At 42.6% G+C, this 20,315-nt stretch overlaps 1 protein-coding gene across 1 annotated transcript in view; it reads left to right on the top strand.

Moving 5' to 3' along the window:
* The window catches only part of LOC116468009 (putative neuroblastoma breakpoint family member 8), a 42,953-nt gene that overhangs the window by 19,777 nt on the left and 2,861 nt on the right, over window positions 1–20,315 (top strand). The window contains exons 5-16 of the mRNA XM_058439359.1: window positions 2,934–3,682; window positions 3,952–4,021; window positions 7,281–7,490; window positions 9,265–9,367; window positions 10,203–10,417; window positions 11,467–11,539; window positions 12,002–12,207; window positions 13,514–13,565; window positions 17,328–17,491; window positions 18,520–18,571; window positions 19,190–19,362; window positions 20,083–20,134. Of these exons, the coding sequence (XP_058295342.1) occupies window positions 3,997–4,021; window positions 7,281–7,490; window positions 9,265–9,367; window positions 10,203–10,417; window positions 11,467–11,539; window positions 12,002–12,207; window positions 13,514–13,565; window positions 17,328–17,491; window positions 18,520–18,571; window positions 19,190–19,362; window positions 20,083–20,134 (1,325 nt within the window). The 5' untranslated portion in view covers window positions 2,934–3,682; window positions 3,952–3,996. The remainder of the gene's footprint in view (window positions 1–2,933; window positions 3,683–3,951; window positions 4,022–7,280; window positions 7,491–9,264; window positions 9,368–10,202; window positions 10,418–11,466; window positions 11,540–12,001; window positions 12,208–13,513; window positions 13,566–17,327; window positions 17,492–18,519; window positions 18,572–19,189; window positions 19,363–20,082; window positions 20,135–20,315) is intronic.

Below are 20,315 nucleotides of genomic sequence, written 5' to 3'. Positions count from 1 at the left end.
AATTGACAGCAAATAGGTAGCAAATATTTAGTATATAAATAAGAGGGATCTGTTGAGAAGAAACCAAAAGCAATGGAATAGAACAAAGACAAAAAAGTATAATAAAGTTTTAAGTTTCAAAGTTTGAAATGATATTAAAGTGGCACACAGTTTCCTCGGGAAAATCAAGTGAGAACCACAAACTCTGAGACTAATTCCAGCAAAAGTATGTAAATCAGTTTGATCTAATGGTACACGGTTAGATTTGAAGGCCAAAAGGAACTGGTTTCTAATTCTTATTCCTCTGCTCGCTAGTGTTTTATGACCTAGGAAAATTTTGCAATCTTTCTGAGTTTGTTTTCTCATCAGGAGCAGGATAATATCTAAGTAACAGAATAGTTCATAGATTTTTTTTTTTTTTTTTTGAGATGGAGTCTCGCTCTGTCACCCAGGCTGGAGTGCAGTGGCTCAATCTCGGCTCACTGCAAGCTCTGCCTCCTGGGTTCACAGCATTCTCCTGCCTCAGCCTCCTCAGTAGCTGAGACTACAGGCGCCCGCCACCACACCCAGCTAATTTTTTGTATTTTTAGTAGAGATGGGGTTTCACCGTGTTAGCCAGGATGGTCTCGATCTCCTGACCTCATGATCCGCCCGCCTTGGCCTCCCAAAGTGCTGAGATTACAGGTGTGAGCCACCGTGTCCAGCCAGTTCATAGATTTAAATATGATTGCATGGCAGTGGACATGAACCACTAATTGTTAAGAATATATTTACACTGAGCTCTCCTTTATCCACATTAAAATTGTAGACAAACAACAATTGACAAAGAATAGACAAAAAGTTCTAACATAAATATTCTTCCTTTGTTTCTAGAAAGAAGTCACACATACAGTAAAAATAGAGAGAACCTAGTTCATTTTGAACAATCTTCCCCAAACCCTGAAACAGGTCTACTTTCTAACACCAGAAATGTCTTGAATGAGTCCAACCCCTGCAGTCCCCTCTGTCTGGAATAGACTGAGGAAGTTTGTTCCAGCCTTAGAACAGCATGGGCTGGCAAGCGTTCTCAGAGAGTCTCTCGACTTCAACTCTAAAGGCCCTAAGGAATATGTGCAACTGGGTCGGGTTAAGGCCAAGCTGAACCACATGACCAGGGCTCTCACCACCGCCAAAGTCAGTGGAAGGATATCAGTCCCTCCCCAGAGCTCTGTTACAGGCCATGGGATGCTCCATGGAGGGGTGGTGAGCATATGAATAACAATCAGCAGAAACATCAGTAATGGACTGGAGGCGTAAATAAACAGTGTCTGCCCTCCAGTAAAACTCAGGAAAGTTCTCATTCAAAAAGCGATGTCTTGAAGAAAACATAGGTACGAATCTTTGTGACTTTGGATTAGATATTTTTTAAGTAGGCACAAACAACCCAAAAATAGATAGATAAATGGACTTCACTAAAATAAAAAACTTATATGCTTCAAAGGATACTGTCAAGGAAGTGAAAAGATAATCCACATAATGGGAGAATGATTTCCAAATTATATATTTGACACGGGTCTAGTGCCTAGAGTATATAAGGAATTCATATAACTGAGCAATAAACGACAAACAACCAAATTTAACAATGGGAAAAAATCTGTGAGTAGAGGGTTCTCTAAAGCAAACACACAAATGGCCAAGAAGCACATGCAAAGATGTTCAATGTTTTTCATCATTAGGAAAATGTAAATTTAAACCAAAATGAGATACCACTTCACACCCACTAGTATGACTTAAGAAAAAAATAAAGACAACACAGGTTTGGAAAGTTATGGAGAATATGGAATTCTCATATATTACCAGTGGGAACGTAAAATGGCGTAGCCACTGAAGTTGGTAAACAGTGTGTGAGTTCCTTAAAAAGTTAAACATAAAAGAAAGTTAAACATAAAGTGACATATGATGCAGCAATTGCACTCCTAGGTTTATAACCAAGAAAATGAAAAACATGTTCACTCAAAAACATGTACAAAGCTGTTCATAGCAGCATTATTCATAATAGTTAAAAAGTGGAAACATATTAAACCACCATCAGTTGATGAATAAACAAAATGTGGTATAACCATATGGTGGAATATTATTTGGCCATAAAGAAGTTGAAGTACTGATGCAGGCTAAAACGGATGAAACTTGAGAACAATATGCTGAGAAGCAGATGCAAAATGCCACACTTTGTTATTCCATATAGAGGAAGTGCCCAGAACAAGTACATCTATATATAGAGAAAGTAGATTAGTGGTTGTCAGAGACCGCAAGAAGGGGGAAATTGGAGAGTGACTGCCCATAGGTACAGGCATGCTTTTTGGCATTATGAAAATATTCTGGAATTAGGTAGTGGTGATGGATGCAGAACTTTTGGAATATGGTAAAAGACACTGAAATATATGCTTAAAAATGGTGATTTTTGTGATACGTGAATTATACTATAGAAATAATAATAACAAGAGTAATAAAGCAAGGTGTCTTTCCACATCTCCATGTCTTGTATTTTCATTAAAAATAAAAAAGCATTTCAGGGCCAGGCTCAGTGGTTTACTCCTGTAATCCCAGCACTTTTGGAGGCCTAGGTGGGAGGATCGCTTGACGCCAGTAGTTCAAAACCAGCCTGAGCAACATAGCAAGACCTTGTCTCTACGAAAAATAAAAAATTAGCCAGAAATGGTGATGTGTGCCTAGAGTTCCAACTACTTGGAAAGCTGAGGCAGGAGGATCGCTTGAGCCCAGGCATTCGAGGTTGCAGTGATCTATTTTCACCACAGCACTCTAGCCTGGGTGACAGAACAAGACCCTATCTCAAAAAAAAAAAAAAAAAAAAGCATCTCACTTTAATAGTAAGTGGCCAGAATATGATGCTGGCAGCATGTTGTGAGGAAATGTATTAGATGAAAGAAGTTAAATTCCAGTTCTCCTTTTTTCAGAAATGAGGTATAGGGGAGAGAAACATGTACTTGGAAAGAACTGTCCCAGCTGAATTGGAAAATGTGGGAAGGGGATCGGGAAGAGGCTGCTTCACCTGAGATCTGGCTCCAGGACTTACAGCAAGGGGAACTTGAGCAAGTTACAGACTCTCTGTGCCTCAGTTTCTTCATCAGGAAAACAGAAAGAATCATCCTATAAACTATAAGGTCGATGGTATCAGCGAGTCCCCAAATTGACTGCACATCTGAGTCATGTTAACAAACACATTCCAGGCCCCACCTGAGCCCTCTGAATCGGAATCCCTGCAAGGAGGAGGATGAACTTGTATTTGCACTGACTTTCCCAGCTGTTTCTTACTCTGATCAACTTGGGGGTAAGACCCATTGAGCTGCATCACGTCATTCTAAAGCCAAAACACAACAGCAGAACAAGAATATTTTCAATGCAGTCTCTAAAGCAGAGGAGAAACTGTTGAGGGAACCTAGAAGTAAAGGAGATCTGGCTTGCTGGGCTCCATTTAAACTTTATTTTGAGTACAGCAGAGACACGAGCTCTTCGGGACACATGCCTGAGGCAGTGACAGTCCAACTTTGGAAGAGTGGAAGCCCTAGTTTCACATTCAAGCACGCTCTGAGTAGAAATTAAGTTTACCTCTTCTTGCACAGCAACATGGCCAATCTTTCCTAAGCTGCTCAGCTTACAAGAAAAGGAATCATACTGCTAAGAATTCAAACTTCAGCAGTCATGGGTAAGTAAGGAAGTCTTATAAACCTATTCTATCGACCTAACCAGAAACCCGAAATTTAGCAAGTTCTTTCACTTTCAGGACAGTAGTGTTCACTAGATCAGAGGCATTGAGACATGAAGAACAGACCCTTAAAGAGGGAAAGTATTGCCTTCAGTTTGAGGACATCACTGGAACATTGGGGAAGTGGGAACACAGCTGTTCACTCTACAGTATGGGTTGCCTTTGTGTCTGGAATGTGTCTGATGTCCTGATCCCTTTGCCCATTTCAGGGAGACTTGGGAGGACCCCGAATCACTGATGGAATTGGACAGTGCATGGAGATGGCTCAGCAGGACGAGGGTAAATGCAGGGGAAGTCCAGGTCATACTGAGAGACAATGAGTGGTGCTGATGGGGACAAAGATAAAATCAAAAGTTTGTGCTTCATCTTCAAAAACTCAAACTGATAACAAACTTGGCCTTATGAGAAATAATAAGTATTTTTCTATTTACATGAGAATTTAATCTCAAAACAGAAATCAGAAAAATATTAAGTCCAGGGCATAAAACCTAAACCATTGCTCACATTTATTCTTTCTAAATAGAGCAAAGTGTAAAATCTTCTCCATAAAACATACATTGTGGTTATGAAAAGGCAAAAGTCTTAGAATCATTGGTATTCCATAGAAGAGTGAATTAAACACAGCCAAGGGAAGACCCAGGTCTCATACTTCTCTTGTATATTCCAAAGTTCCAGGGAAATTCCAGGTGATAGAGGTTATTTCCCATACTGTTAAAGCAAGGTTGCAGACACTTCTGAATTTTGGTCCCAGTACTCTAGAAGGGCACAGCTCTGTCCTGCAAAATAATACAGGAATGAATACTCTTCCTGTGACTCATTCTGGTCATTCTTCCAGCATCACAAAAACCAAAAATGGAAATATGGCCAAATACATGATTAGCTATCCCTCATCTTCAGGTTTCTTACCTGTTACTTATGGATAATAGCATTATCTTAAGGATTATGATGAAGATACAATGTCCAAATATAAACACAGTTTTGAGCAAAATGCCTTGTATGAATAGGTCAATGAATAATTACTAAATAATTATGTGAATATTTACTGGATTACATGGATCCTATGAATAATTACTGAATAATTATTGTGATTGCTTTTATTGGCAGTGCTGAAAACTCATCCCTTTGTGACCTCAAGTAACCCATGTAACTTTGTGAACCTGCAGATTTTTCATTTAGAAACTTGACAGATTTTCATTCTGACACAGAATGTCAGGTCTCCCAGACCCCAGAAAATACATTGACTTAAAGCCTTTGATACATCTCAAAGCAGTATCCTTACCGTGTCATTGGAAGATGGTGTGGGCTGCAGAGAGGGATGCTTTCAAATGGGATTGACCAGTCCTCCTTCCTTCACTTCCACATGAATGCTGGGCAGCCCAGGGTCAACCCACTGCACCCTCAACTCAGGCAAGTCCAGCAGCCAATCTTAGGAGACCTGGGCTACAGAACAGTCTCCCAAGTTCCAGGCTTACAAAACCTAGGTGGGGATGAAAGCTGAGAAAGTGAAGAGGTGGTTCGTGGGATCACTCTTTCCTACTCGTTCCTCTCACCTCAAACTCACCTTCTACTGCACAGCAGCACTGAGGATCACCAACTAACCCTGACCATAACCTTGATCTTGCCATGTTCTGTTAGTGGAATGCAACCAAAAATCAATGGTGTTAGGTCATCTCAACAAAATATGTATCAAACCATATTCCATAAGAACTGCTCGTGGCCCTGTTCTTTTCAGTATATGGGAAAACAAAGTGGAAACAACAAAATAGCATCAGGTTTACAAAACTTCCCAAGAAGTTTTCTTGGTGTTTCGTACCTCTAGGCTGAGGAAGATAAACTCTGAAGACAGGCTCTATACACAGAAATTGGTTTGAATAAAAAACTACAATGGGTTTCTAAACGCACATATCAGGGAGTTTTTTTGTCCTATTCAGCTCATGTCATGCCTTTGTCTGCCAGTCCCCAGTATCAAGTTACTGGAACCCATGCAAGTGTGACAATCTCATAGTCACCTGAGTGTAGGAGGTGCACAGGAAGTATCTGTCAGGCCTCCTAGCTTTGATTCAGTATCTCTTGTCATCTGTGATTCAGTCTTCTGTCCCTGAACAATGTCCATGGAGTTTCTATGCCTGTTTAAGGAAGCTGGCAGCCTTGCCTTTGTATTTGGAAATATTGTTCCCAGCTTCACTGCTCTCAACTTTAATCTTGATCTCCTTTAAGTCAGCTTGCTTAGCTGCACAGTCACCCTGAAATCAGGACAGAAACTTTTCTTCTTTACTTTGCTGATATATTTCCATAAAGCAAGGCTGGACCCCGGTTCTCCACCCCATCAATGCAATGGCTGATCCAATATTTCTTTGTAGATTTTTTGTTTTTTTTTTTGTTTTTTTTTGTGATGGAGTCTTGCTCTGTCACCCAGGCTGGGGTGCAGTGGCACCATCTTGGCTTGGTGCAACCTCTGCCTCCCAGATTCAAGTTATTCTTCTGCCTCAGCCTTCTGAGTTGCTGGGACCACAGGTGCACAACATCACATCTGGCTAATTTTTGTATTTTTGTAGAGACAGGGTTTCCCCATATTGGCCAGGCTAGTCCTGAACTCATGACTTCAAATGATTCACCTGTCTTGGCCTCCCAAATCACAGATTCTTTTTAAAGCAAGAATTGTTCACATTTATCTATCAGTAGAGTTTCATGTATAGATGCCTCTAAACATTTAATGTCCATGTTACCTGGTGATATAAATCTGTATTGCAGCAACACTCCTAGAAAATTGTTTGACTAATTTTTGGAGATATTTTGGGGAAAATTTTTGCTTAACTTTGACTCAGGCAGGGAATATGGCATTATGGTCTACACGTAGAGGGAGATTTTGGCCTGTGGGTCTGGAAAGCAGGGTCATCTACTTCTCACCAGACTTAATCTAGGGCACCCTAGAATATTCCTGTCAGAATCCATGTTCTTGCATTGAGAATAATTATGTCCTTGTGCTATGACTGGACAGTGATTTGGTGATATGTGAAGTGTGAATTGCTTAATGTGACCTGCTTCTCTGAATTTAAACAGTGAGGAATATGCTTAGATGTATTGGGAAAGAGATGGGTCTGTGGCATTGTCACAAGGGTACACGAATACTGAGAGTGAATGCTGAAGGAATGATCCCCATTGGTGGTGACCCTCAAGTGAGACCAGGGTGCCTGTGTTTCAGCAAAGCCTGGGCAGTTGGAATGAAGGGCTCCTAAGATTCCATGACACCTCCACCTTCTAATTCCGTTATTGCAACCGCAGACGGTTACCTGGCACGCTGGCCACAATCTACCTCACTCTTATCAGAGTCTGAGCTACTGGCATTGCCTTCAGCTCTGAGTTCAGGCACCTCGAACCTTGTTTTTGTGGTTAAGGATCCTAAAGTGCTGTGGGGAGTGATCATGTTTTTCTCAACAGTAAGTTAAGAATTTCAGTTATGGACATCCCTCAGTCCTGATTATATCTATTTGATTTCACAGTTTTTAACCCATCATATGTTTGGGTTTCTCCTCCCCAGTCCCTGCCTCCACCTCTTCTGCCACAAATGTCAGCATGGTGGTATCTGCCAGCCCTTGGTCCGGTGAGAAGGCAGAGATGAACATTCTAGAAATCAACGAGAAATTGCGCCCCCAGCTGGCAGAGAACAAACAGCAGTTCAGAAACCTCAAAGAGAAATTTATTGTAACTCAAGTAGCCTGCTTCCTGGCCAACTGGCAGAAGAAATACAGTAAGATCTATAGTCTCACCGTCATGAAAGTAATGAATGATGTCCTGTCTTCTGTCTGAGACACTAAATGCTGTCTCCATCAAAAATAATTTCATCCTTCCCATACTTCTAGGAAAACAGAAATGGGTATTTTAACATTTTGTTAAAGTTGGAAGACAGAGGTACCAAAGTATTTAGCAACTTTCCATGTTTGCAGTCAGGTGGGGGTGGGACTAGAGTTAAACTCCCAGTTATTGATTTCTGACCCAGGCACAGAACGACCTGTTTTCTCCAAGAGGCTCAATCATGTTTTCAAGAATCCTCTCTGTACCATGTAAGATCCTGCAGACAAATAACATCTAGTCTGTTGTTCTAAATGTCTGAGACTAGTGAACTTTTATTCAGTTCAAGCTTCTGTTGAGGCCCAATAGGCAAAGCTCTGTTCTAGTGACTCTGAGGGAATCTTGGTGATAGCACCCAGTACTCGCTCTAAGGGGCTTCAAGAGGAGTCTGCTCCTAATAGAACCTGTGCTATCTGTAAGTGACATAATCAAGAGCAGGGAGTAGGGGTCATGCACGGTGGCTGACTCCTGTAATCCCAGCCCTTTGGGAGGCTGAGGCGGGCAGAGCACGAGGTCAGGAGTTTGAGACCAGCCTGGGCAACATGGAGAATCTCCGTCTCCACTAAAAATACAAAAAGTAGATGGAGGTGGTGGCAGGTGACTGTAATCCCCAGTAATCGGGAGGCTGAGGCAGGAGAATCCTTTGAACCCTGGAGGTAGAGGTTGCAGTGAGCCAATATTGCACTATTGCACTTCAGCCTGGGCGACAGGGCAAGGCTGGTCAAATAATAATAATTAATGATAAATGAAAATAAAAATAAAAAGCAGAGAGTATCTTGGTGAGAGAGAAGTCGTGCTTCCTGGGGCACAGGCTCTTGTTCCTAAAGAGGAAGAGAGATCACACCCAAGAATGTGTGGAAGCAGCAGTGCAGTGTGCAGAGCAGGGACCCTGGGCCTGTCTCCTGGGCTCCATCCAAGTTGCTTGTCTTGTCTGTCCCTCAGTTTCCTCATCTGTTCAGAGGGTACTACAATAACACCTACCTCTGTAAATTGCTGCAGTGAATTGCATGAGCTATTTCCTGTCAATCTCCTAGAACATTTATTGTCTCAGAGTAAACACTACCTATTAGTTCTTCATTCTGCTGTTTCTAAATTAACACAAACTTTATTAGCATTTGGGCATATTTCCTTCATGGCCTTATGGTCTTATGTCTCACACTTTATGCTTCAGATATGATTCTTAAAACCATATCTGAATATATGATTTAAAAATCAAATATTTTTAAAGTCCTTGACATATTTGTCCTTGAAATACCCAGTAAAAGGGAAACCATCAGTCCCATAGTCCTAGGGGCCTTCCCGACTGTACAAGAAATCACTACTTCATGCCCTAAGCAGTGTTTCAGAGGAGAGGTTGCAAGGCTTGGGAAAGTGGCCCCGCATTCAGAGTCAGACCTCAGGGGCTGTGAATTCTGACTCCACTTTGTTGTGGTTGAATCATCTTGTCAACTTCCTCGATGTGCCCTTGAGGTTCTCTTTCTTCCTCTTTAAATTTTGGAGGATCAGATTCCAGAAAGTCAGGAGACTGAAGAGTAAAGATGTGGAAATCCCTGCCTAGAGCCTGTTACTGGGGACAGTTTTGTCCTTGGGATGGATGTGGCTCCTGCCCTGTAGGCAATGACCACAGCAGCATGTCCAGCCTTCCGCTGAGGCAGGCGTGTCTCTTTTCTCAGAGTATGAAGAGTGCAAAGAGCTCCTAAAATCTATGCTGAGGAATGAGCTACAGTTCAAGAAGGAGAAGCTTGCAGAGCAGCTCAAGCAAGCTGAGGAGGTCAGGTGAGGGGGCCCCGGGGGGGCAGGCAGGTGGGCAGGTGTGTAAATCTCTGAAGTACAGCAGCTTGGCGGGGAGACGTAAGAGCTAAGCTGGGCCAGGGGAAGGGCAGGAATTGCCATGGCAGGCTCACAACACACAAATATTTATCCAACAGAGAACAAGGATAATAATAAGTTATGGGTTGCAGTTGCTTCTCAGAGCCTTGTTTTCTCTTTTTCAAACAAGTAATTGTTGAGGTGAAATTTACATAACACAAAATTAACCAAAGGAGTATGAACCACCCAGCAGCATGCCGTATTCTCAAAATGGTGTGCCATCACCACCGCACTTACCTTTAGTGAGAATCACCTCCTGACTGACTGCGGCTTCTCATTCTTCCACTCAATCAATGTTGCCTTCTCGACCCTCTCCTTCTTTTCTTCTTTCGTCTTTTCAGTTCACCACATCTGCACCTGGCCTCATTTCTATACATGACTTTGTATCTAGTGGTCGGAAGATGCACTATGTGTATTTTCACATGGAAATGTCCATGGCCAGAGTGAGGAACTGAAAGGATGTCTTTTTGAAACGGAATTAGGAAGATACCTACTTTTGTTTACAGAAGAGAAAGATGAATGGAACATCATTGAGGATCTTACAGGAGCCGTCTCTGATATAGAGGAAGCCTGTAAACCATTTTCTATTCTTTCACTTGGCCACAGATATTCCTTTAAACATGTGCTGACCTTCTGCTTGGAGGTCTCCTTGAGGACATTGTCTCAGAAATCTCTGTTGCAATATTAGAACAGATCAGTCATCCCTTTCCACTGTTAAATTTTCTCTACTGTCTCACCTTAGGCAATATAAAGTCCTGGTTCACTCTCAGGAACGAGAGCTGACCCAGTTAAGGGAGAAGTTACAGGAAGGGAGAGATGCCTCCTGCTCATTGAATCAGCGTCTCCAGGCCCTCCTCACTCCGGATGAGCCAGACAAGTCCCAGGGGCAGGACCTCCAAGAACGGCTGGCTGAGGGGTGTAGACTGGCAAAGCACCTTGTCCAAAAGCTCAGCCCAGGTAAGGTGGCCATAGGCCCTGATGACCCAGAACCTCAGGCTTATGAGAGACTCCAGACCTCCATACTTTCACAATGACAGTTGTATCAGTGGGGTTTTTTTCCACTAAGCTTACGTGGCCATGACATGACCAGGACTTCCTGGGTAAGAACAGAGATGGGAAACCCATGGGGTTGGAGGTCACAGTATTGCAAGTGTCCCTCCTTCCTTGATGGAAGGTGGTCTTTGGAGCAAGAGGCAGCATCTATCTAGTTTTAAAGGACAGGAAGGAGGCTGTGATGGGAGCGGGCTTGTTAGAGTGAAAAGAGCTCTGGACTAAGAATGAAGGTTCCCAGGTTGTCTTTTCAGCAATGTTCTTAGTAACTGTCAGTGAGTGAGTGATTTGTCCTTCCTGAGTTTCTCTCTCTCCATCTGCAAAGGCAGACAAATTGTCTCTTGCAAGGGTCTGAAGCATCCAAATATGGGTACACTTATGAGTGCTTTCCAAAATGAGATGAAGACCCTTGCCACGTGGTGTTGGAGAAGGCACTTGATGTGGGGGCATTTGGTGGTAGGAAGTGCTTCAGACTGGAGCACTCCCCATGGAGAGAATGTCCCTGAATAACACAGCAGAAGCCACTTGGAGGCTTGAAATCTCCTGATGAATTGAGGATTGTGGGACAAGTTTGTCCTCTCCTAAGAGAAAGAATTAGGTTTGAAATGCGAACTGTGACAGGACACCAAGCCTGTGCCTGGGAATCAGATCTGTGGTGGGATGGGGGAGACAGCTGCCGAAGTCCAGAGAGAGGCTGCACAAGCCTCCAGTGATATGGGGAGCAAAAGGTCTTTTCAATATTTGGCCACATCTTGATGGTGGCCCTCCAGATCAGAAATGCATTGCCTGATGGATCAGGAAACCATGCCAGGGCATTTTGTTAAATATAAAACAGGATAGCTTTCAGTTGAACGGTGACCCATGCCTCAATGTTCATGTCTCTGTGCACATTGGGCTGACTGTGCTTGCAGAGTGTGAAGTGGGAAATAACTGAAGGAACACTTCTGTATTTACAGAAAATGACAAAGATGAGGATGAAGATGTTCAAGTTGAGGAGGCTGAGAAAGTGCAGAAATCATCTGCCCCCAGGTAACACTGAATACTCAGGAGCAAGTAATGGGTGGTAACATACGAAAAGTCTAGGAGGCACACCCTCTCTGGCATCTATGATGGGCCTAAAGCCTGCATTCCTTTGGCCACAGTATGTGAAATTCTGCCCAACTTAGATGCAGATTGTGGCAGCTGTCATGTTTCTCTATGTGTGCCGAGTGTCATGTCTGCACCATACAGGGATAGCTGAGTCTTCATCCTCCTCAGCTCCTATCTGTCCAGTGCAATGAACACCAGCTGCTCTCTTCCTCTCTGGCTCCCATGGCAGCCATGCTCTGTTGCAGAGAGAAGAGGATTGCATGTTCCCTCTTAATGGGAACCTCCTGTTTGCTTTCTGGGACCACTCTCTTAATGCCTCCTGTCAAAACCAGCTAGGACTCCCTGGGGTCCAATCCCTCTATGTTTAATCTTCTGTCATCTCTGTCCCACCTGGCTCATCAGGGAGGTGCAGAAGGCTGAAGAAAAGGAAGTCCCTGAGGACTCACTGGAGGAATGTGCTGTCACTTATTCAAAGAGCCACGGCCCTTATGACTCCAACCAGCCACACAGGAAAACCAAAATCACATTTGAGGAGGACAAAGTCGACTCAACTCTCATTGACTCATCCTCTCATGTTGAATGGGAGGATGCTGTACAAATTATCCCAGGTAGGTTCTGTTTTCCTTGTGTCTCATACCTCTCTCTAGGCTGAGGAAGATAAACTCTGAAGACAGACTCCATACACACAAATTGGTTTGAATAAAAAACGATGACGGGTTTCTAAACAGATATCAAGGAGGTTTTTTGTCCTTCTCAGTTCATGTCATGCCTTTGTCTGCCAGTCCCCAGTATCAAGTTATTGGACCCCATGCAAGTGTGACAATCTCATAGTCACCTGAGTGCAGGAGGTGCACAGGAAGTATCTGTCAGGCCTCCTAGCTTGGATTCAATATCTCTTGTCATCTGTGATTAAGTCATCTGTCCCTGAACAATGTCCATGGAGTTTCTATGCCTGTTTAAGGAAGCTGGCAGCCTTGCCTTTGTATTTGGAAATATTGTTCCCCAGGCTTCACTGCTCTCAGCTTTAATCTGGATCTCCTTTAAGTCAGCTTGCTTAGCTGCACAGTCACCCTGAAATCAGGATGGAAAGTTTTCTTCTTTACTTTACTGATGTATTTCCATAAAGCAAGGCTGGACCCTGGTTCTCCACCCTGTCAATGCAATGGCTGATCCAATGTTTCTTTGTAGCATCATAGATTTTTTTTTTTTTTTTTTTTTGCGATGGGGTTTTGTTTTTCCCCCCCGGCTGGGGGGTTGCAGCACCCTGGCTTGGTGCAACCTCTACCTCCCAGATTCAAGTGATTCTCCTGCCTCAGCCTCCTGAGTTGCTGGGATCACAGGTGCACAACATCACATCTGGCTAATTTTTGTATTTTTAGTAGAGATAGCATTTCCCCATATTGGCCAGGCTAGTCCTGAACTCATGACCTCAAATGATTCACCTGTCTTGGCCTCCGAAATCACAGATTCTTTTTAAAGCAAGAGTTGTTCAAATTTATTCAAGCAAGAGTTGTTCAAATTTATCTATCAGTCGAGTTTCATGTATAGATGCCTCTAAACATTTAATGTCCATGTTACCTGGTGATATAAGTCCATATTGCAGCAACACTCTTAGAAAATTGTTTGACCAATTTTTGGAGATTTTTTGGGGAAAAATTTTGCTTAACTTTGACTCAGGCAGGGAATATGGCATTATAGTCTACACGTAGAGGGAGATTTTGGCTTGTGGGTCTGGAAAGCAGGGTCATCTACTTCTCACCAGACTTAACCTAGGGCACCCTAAAATATTCCTGTCAGAATCCATATTTTTGCACTGAGAATAGTTATGTCCTTGTGCTATGACTGGACAGTGATTTGGTCATATGTGAAGTATGAATTGCTTAATGTGACCTGCTTCTCTGAATTTATTTACAGAAAATGAAAGTGATGATGAGGAAGAGGAAGAAAAAGGGCCAGTGTCTCCCAGGTAATGTGGAATTGTTGGCTGTTAATTCAGTAGTGACATCTGGAGATTGTAGATTTAGGGAAAATGAGGAAGTGATGAATAGAACTATTTCTTCCATTCACCCAGCTACTCAAAAAACCAGCTCCTGGATTCATTGATTTTTTGAAGGGTTTTTTGCGTCTCTATCTCCTTTAGTTCTGCTCTGATATTACTTATTTCTTGTCTTCTGCTAGCTTTTGAATTTGTTTGCCTTGCTTCTCTAGTTCTTTTAATTGTGATGTTAGGGTGTCGATTTTAGATCTTTTCTGCTTTCTCTTGTGGGCATTTAGTGCTATAATTTTCCCTCTACACACCGCTTTAAATGTGTCCCAGAGATTCTGGTACGGCGTGTCTTTGTTCTCATTGGTTTCAAAGAACATCTTTGTTTCTGCCTTCATTTCATTATTTACCCAGCTGTCATTCAGAAGCAGGTTGTTCAGTTTCCATGTAGTTGTGTGGTTTTGAGTGAGTTTCTTAATCCTGAGTTCTAATTTGATTGCACTCTGCTCTGAGAGACAGTTTGTTGTGATTTCTATTATTTTACGTTTGCTGACTAGTGCTTTACCTCCAACTATGTGGTCAATTTTGGAATAAGTGTGATGTGATGCTGAGAAGAATGTATATTCTGTTGATTTGGGGTGGAGAGTTCTGTAGATGTCTTTTAGGTCCACTTGGTCCAGAGCTGAGTTCAAGTCCTGGATATCCTTGTTAAGCTTCTGTCTCACTGATATGTCTACTACTGACAGTGGGATGTTAAAGTCTCCCATTATGATTGCGTGGGAGTCTAAATCTCTTTGTAGGTCTCTCAGCACTTGCTTTATGAATCTGGGTGCTCTTGTATTGGGTGCATATATATTTAGGATAGTTAGCTCTTCTTGTTGAATTGATCCCTTTACCATCATGTAATGGCCCTCTTTGTCTCTTTTGATCTTTGTTGGTTTAAAGTCTGTTTTATCAGAGACTAGGATTGCAACCCCTGCAGTTTTTTTGCTTTCCATTTGCTTTGTGGATCTTCCTGCATCCATTTATTTTGAGCCTATATGTGTCTCTGCACGTGAGATGGGTTTCCTGAACACAGCACAGTGATGGGTCTCGACTCTATCCAATTTGCCACTCTGTGTTTTTTAAGTGGGGCATTTAGCCACTTTACATTTAAGGTTAATATTGTTATGTGTGAATTTGATCCTGTCATTATGATGTTGGCTGGTTATTTCACCCATTAGTTGATGCAGTTTCTTCCTTCCATCGATGGTCTTTACAGTTTGGCATGTTTTTGCAGTGGCTGGTACTGGTTATTCCTTTCCATGTTTAGTGCTTCCTTCAGGAGCTCTTGTAAGGCAGGCCTGGTGGTGATAAAATCTCTCAGCATTTGCTGGTCTGTAAAGTATTTTATTTCTCCTTCTCTTATGAAGCTTCATTTGGCTGGATATGAAATTCTGCATTGAAAATTCTTTTCTTTAAGAATGTTGAAGGTGCTGGAGAGGATGTGGAGAAATAGGAACACTTTTACACTGTTGGTGGGACTGTAAACTAGTTCAACCATTGTGGAAGGCAGTGTGGCAATTCCTCAGGGATCTAGAACTAGAAATACCATTTGACCCAGCAATCCCATTACTGGGTATATACCCAAAGGATTATAAATCATGCTGCTAGACAGACACATGCACATGTATGTTTATTGCGGCACTATTCACAATAGCAAAGACTTGGAACCAAGCCAAATATCCAACAATGATAGACTGGATTAAGAAAATGTGGCACATATACACCATGGAATACTATGCAGCTATAAAAAATGATGAGTTCATGTCCTTTGTAGGGACATGGATGAAGCTGGAAACCATCATTCTCAGCAAACTATGGCAAGGACAAAAAACCAAATACCGCATGTTCTCACTCACAGGTGGGAATTGAACAATGAGAACACATGGACACAGGAAGGGGAACATCACACACCAGGGCCTGTTGTGGGGTGGGGGTAGGGGAAGGGGTAGCATTAAGAGATATACCTAATGTTAAATGATGAGTTAATGGGTGCAGCATACAAACATGGCACGTGTATACGTATGTAACTAACCTGCACCTTGTGCACATGTACCCTAAGACTTAAAGTATAAAAAAACCATATATATATATATGCAAAAAATAATAAACGAAAACTATACATATGGAAAAAAAAAAGAATGTTGAATATTGCTCCCACTCTCTTCTGGCTTGTAGGGTTTCTGCTGAGAGATCTGCTGCTAGTCTGATGGGCTTCCCTTTGTGGGTAATCCGACCTTTCTCTCTGGCTGCCCTTAGCATTTTTTCCTTCATTTCAACCTTGGTGAATCTGACAATTATGTGTCTTGGGGTTGCTCTTCTCGAGGAGTATCTTTGTGGTGTTCTCTGTGTTTCCTGAATTTGAATGTTGGCCTGCCTTGCTAGGTTGGGGAAGTTCTCCCGGATAATACCCTGAAGAATGTTTCCCAGCTTGGTTTCATTCTCCCTGTCACTTTCAGGTACACCAGTGAAATGTAGATTGGCCTTTTCACATAGTCCCATATTTATTGGAGGCTTGTTCATTTCTTTTTACTCTTTTTTCTCTAAACTTCTCTTCTTGCTTCATTTCATTAATTTGATCTTGAATCACTGATACTCTTTCTTCCACTTGATTGTATTGGCTACTGAAGCTTCTGCATGTGTCACGTAGTTCTCATGCCATGGTTTTCAGCTCCATCAGGTCATTTAAGGTCTTCTATACACTGTTCATTCTAGTTAGCCATTTGTCTAATCTTTTTTCAAGGTTTTTAGCTTCCTTGCAATGAGTTCGCACATCCTGCTTTAGCTCAGAGAAGTTTGTTATTATCGACTTTCTGAAGCCTACTTCTGTCAGCTAGTCAAAGTCATTCTCCATCCTGCTTTGTTCCGTTGCTGTCGAGGAGCTGCGATCCTTTGGAGGAGAAGGAGTGCCCTGGTTTTTGGAATTTTCAGCTTTTGTGCTCTGGTTTCTCCCCATCTTTGTGGTTTTATCTACCTTTGGTCTTTGATGATGGTGACCTACAGATGGGGTTTTGGTGTGGATGTCCTTTTTGTTGATGTTGATGCTATTCCTTTCTGTTTGTTAGTTTTCCTTCTAACAGTCAGGTCCCTCAGCTGCAGGTCTGTTGGAGTTTGCTGGAAGTCCACTCCAGATCCTCAAACAGGCATTTCTTGATGTCGCCTATTCTCTCCCATGTGTTTAAATCCAGGGAGAGATGTATATATGCTTTCTTCCCGTTTGTTGGTAGTATGTTTGCTAGTATTTGTGCAAGAAAAGAAATTGAAAAAGTAAACATATTATATCAAAATATTGGAAAAATGGGGCCCTTAATGCACAAGATCTGTGTCTGCACTGCGTCAAGAGCTCTCTTCACTTGAATGCTGCATGTAAAATTCAACGCAATTTATGCAAAGTAGTTGAAGCCCTGTGTTAGTTCTCTGTGCTGCAAGTCATGATGGTAGTTTAGAGGGAGAGTCTGGGTGCCCTGAGTTGGCTCATCTGTGCAAATGTACTGAGCACATGCTGCCCATTTTTGCTCTGTCCCCAGAGCAGTCACCCTCCACCCTGCATTTAGAATGACAGTTTTATTTCTCTTGAAGGAAAAATGCCTTTGGTTTCTGTGACCACTCCATTCTGTCTCCCATCAGATCATCTGGGAGGTTTTGTTGTCTAATCTCTGTTGGTTAAATCTTCTGTCATCCCTGTCCTGCCTGGCTCATCAGGAATCTGCAGGAGTCTGAAGAGGAGGAAGCCCCCCAGGAGTCCTGGGATGAAGGTTATTCGACTCTCTCAATTCCTCTTGACATGTTGGCCTCGTACCAGTCTTACAGGAGCACCTTTCACTCATTAGAGGAACAGCAAGTAGGCTTGGCTGTTGACATAGGCAGTGAGTACTCCATTGTGAAGGTGATAAAGTTCATGTCCCAGGTAGATCCCATAGTCTTTGGGCCTTGTGCCCCTTGTTGGGCTAAGAATTGCCATCACTGTGGGCTGAAACTATATATCAATGTAGATTTCAATCACTCTGGAGTCGAGTCTGAATCACAGGCATGGGGTGGGTCAGTGAGCTTTGCTCTCTTCCTAATCTCAGGCCATGGCTCTGCCACCCTGGACTGACTGTCAGGACATTGAACTCAAGGCAGGTGTGGCAAACTCACACCAAGCTATGCAGCACATGCCCAGGAGTTGTCTATTAGATCAGCTCATCTGAATTAAATGTCTCTTGCCAGCTACAAAGTTCCTTATGAGTTTTGTTCCCAAAGCATGTGTGTGTGGTTCTTTACCTGCCCAAGGCCAGTGTCACCCTTGTCTACCTCTCAGTGAAAAATGTAACCCAGGTTTCACTGAATTTATCCCCAGTCTTCTAAGTTCGCTCGTTTTAGCTCATCTGTCCGTCATGTTGCTGGTATGTTTTCTAGATAAATGGCTGACTTTTCACCCACAAAAGCCATAATAGCTGATGCTTCTGTGTAGAACCAAGTTTCATTTTGACTCAAGAGCTGGTACATTGCACCCCTTCATCAAATCTCAGTGTCCACAATCTCATAAACTATCAAATCCTGGGTATTTGATGAGAGCAGCCTGAATATTGCAGTATCTCTCCTATGAGGTGTTAGAACTATTTGCCTAAAATCTATTGGGGAAAACATTGCTCATTTGTGTACACAAACCTAGGACAGAGCACGTTGGGAAGATAACGTTCCAAAACAGGGGAATTTTGCCCAAGGCTTATGAAAGGAACCAAGTCAGTTCTCTCAAGACTTGACCTCAGGCCTCCTGGAATATTTCTCTCAAAGTCTCCTGTACTCACACTGACAAGACTGATGTCCCTGTGTTAGGATTGGACAGAGGAATGTTTCTGTGTGCAAGGAAGAACTGCTTAATGTAAGAGGCCCCATCTGAATTTATTTGCAGGACATCGGTGGGATCAAGTGAAAAAGGAGGACCAAGAGGCAACAGGTCCCAGGTGAGTCTGAGAAATTGTGGACAGTTAATTTGATGTTGACAACTGGAGATGCCAAGTCCAGGGAAAACAGTACATGCTGAAAATAATGATTTCCTCTTGTCAGACAAGTCTGAATTATGCCTACTAACATTGCTTTTGGTTCTCATTGCAGTAAATGTTTAGGTTTCCATTTCTTCCTACCCTTATCATTTACTAACCTAGTGAAGTTCGACCATACCTCAAAAGCTGTATTCTCGTGGTGACTGCAGCGAAACTTGAGCACATTTTATGCAAAATTATTGCGCTCACTCTTTTCATGATCACTGTTCACTGTGTGTCCTGAGGGCACAAATACAGAATGTCCTTTGACTCTCTCATCAGTGTGTCTCCTGGCCAATTCACTGAGCTCATTGTGTGTGTGTGTGTGTGTGTGTGTGTGTGTGTGTGTGTGTGTCTTTCTCTTTCATCCTTTTCTACCTGGCCCTGGTCTCTCCCAACATAAAGGCAATAATTTGTTACCTCATTAATGGATCTGTCCTTTTTCTTTTCAAACACTTCCTTATGTTACCCATGAAATCTAGCTGGGGCTGTGTGGTTTCTGATTCCCCCTGGCTTATTTACTTTTTCCCACTTTTCCAGGCTCAGCAGGGAGCTGCTGGATGAGAAAGAGCCTGAAGTCTTGCAGGACTCACTGGAGAGATGTTATTCGACTCCTTCAGGTTATCTTGAACTGACTGACTCATGCCAGCCATTCAGAAGTGCCTTTTACTTATTGGAGCAACAGCGTGTTGGCTTGGCTCTTGATGTAGATGGTGAGTACCTTTCTATGAAGGTGATAAGGATCCACTGAGTCTGCTGGATAGGGTCATATTCCTACTGCAAGTGGCCCTGACTGAGCTGAGAGATGTCATTGCCACAGGGAGGGCCTATAGGCACATGTAGGTTGAATGAAACTCTAGTTCCACTTGGAAGCCCAGACAAGGGATGGGTCAGTGAGCAAGGCTCTCTTCATAGTCTCAGGCCATGCCTGTGGCACCCTAATCCTACTCTCAAGATGTTGGATCCAGGCAGATGTGACAAATTCACACAACTCTGATTTTGTCTCAATTTTGTAGATTTTGTAGATTTCATCCTTCACTCTAATTTCAGCGTCTAAAATCTTCGCTACCATGAACAATCTGAGTATTTGATGAGACAGGGCTGAATATTGCAGTTTTTCTCCTAGAAACCATTTGGGAGCATTTGCTTTAAATTGATTGGAAAAATATGGCATAACCCTTTGCACAAACTTGGGACAAATGATATTGGGATAGCGATCTACCAGAATAGGGACACTTTACCCACAGTTTCTGGGACAAAAACCAAGGAATCTCTATCATGATCAGCCTTCGGGCTTCCTGAAGAACATCTCTCACAGTGTCCTATTCTCATGCTGAGGAGCCTGAGGTCCCTGTGTGAGGATTAGACACTGGATTGTTATGTGTGTAGGAGAACCAGCTTAATTTGTCTGTCCATGTCTGAACTTATTGCAGAAATTGAAAAGTACCAAGAAGTGGAAGAAGACCAAGACCCATCATGCCCCAGGTAACTGAGCAATTATGGAATCTTAATTCTGTGTTGATACCTGGAGATGCCAGGTCCAGGGAAAACAAGAGTGTGTTCAATTTCGTGTTTTCAACGAAGGTTGAATTACTCCTGCTGACATTGCTGTTGGTTTTCATTGCAGTAGATGTTTAGGTTTCCATTTCTTCCTCCCCTTATCATT

This window comes from Hylobates moloch, unplaced genomic scaffold (genome assembly GCF_009828535.3).
Source record: "Hylobates moloch isolate HMO894 unplaced genomic scaffold, HMol_V3 SCAFFOLD_5, whole genome shotgun sequence".
NCBI classification, from domain to species: domain Eukaryota; kingdom Metazoa; phylum Chordata; class Mammalia; order Primates; family Hylobatidae; genus Hylobates; species Hylobates moloch.
This window is presented reverse-complemented; position numbering and strand designations above follow the sequence as displayed.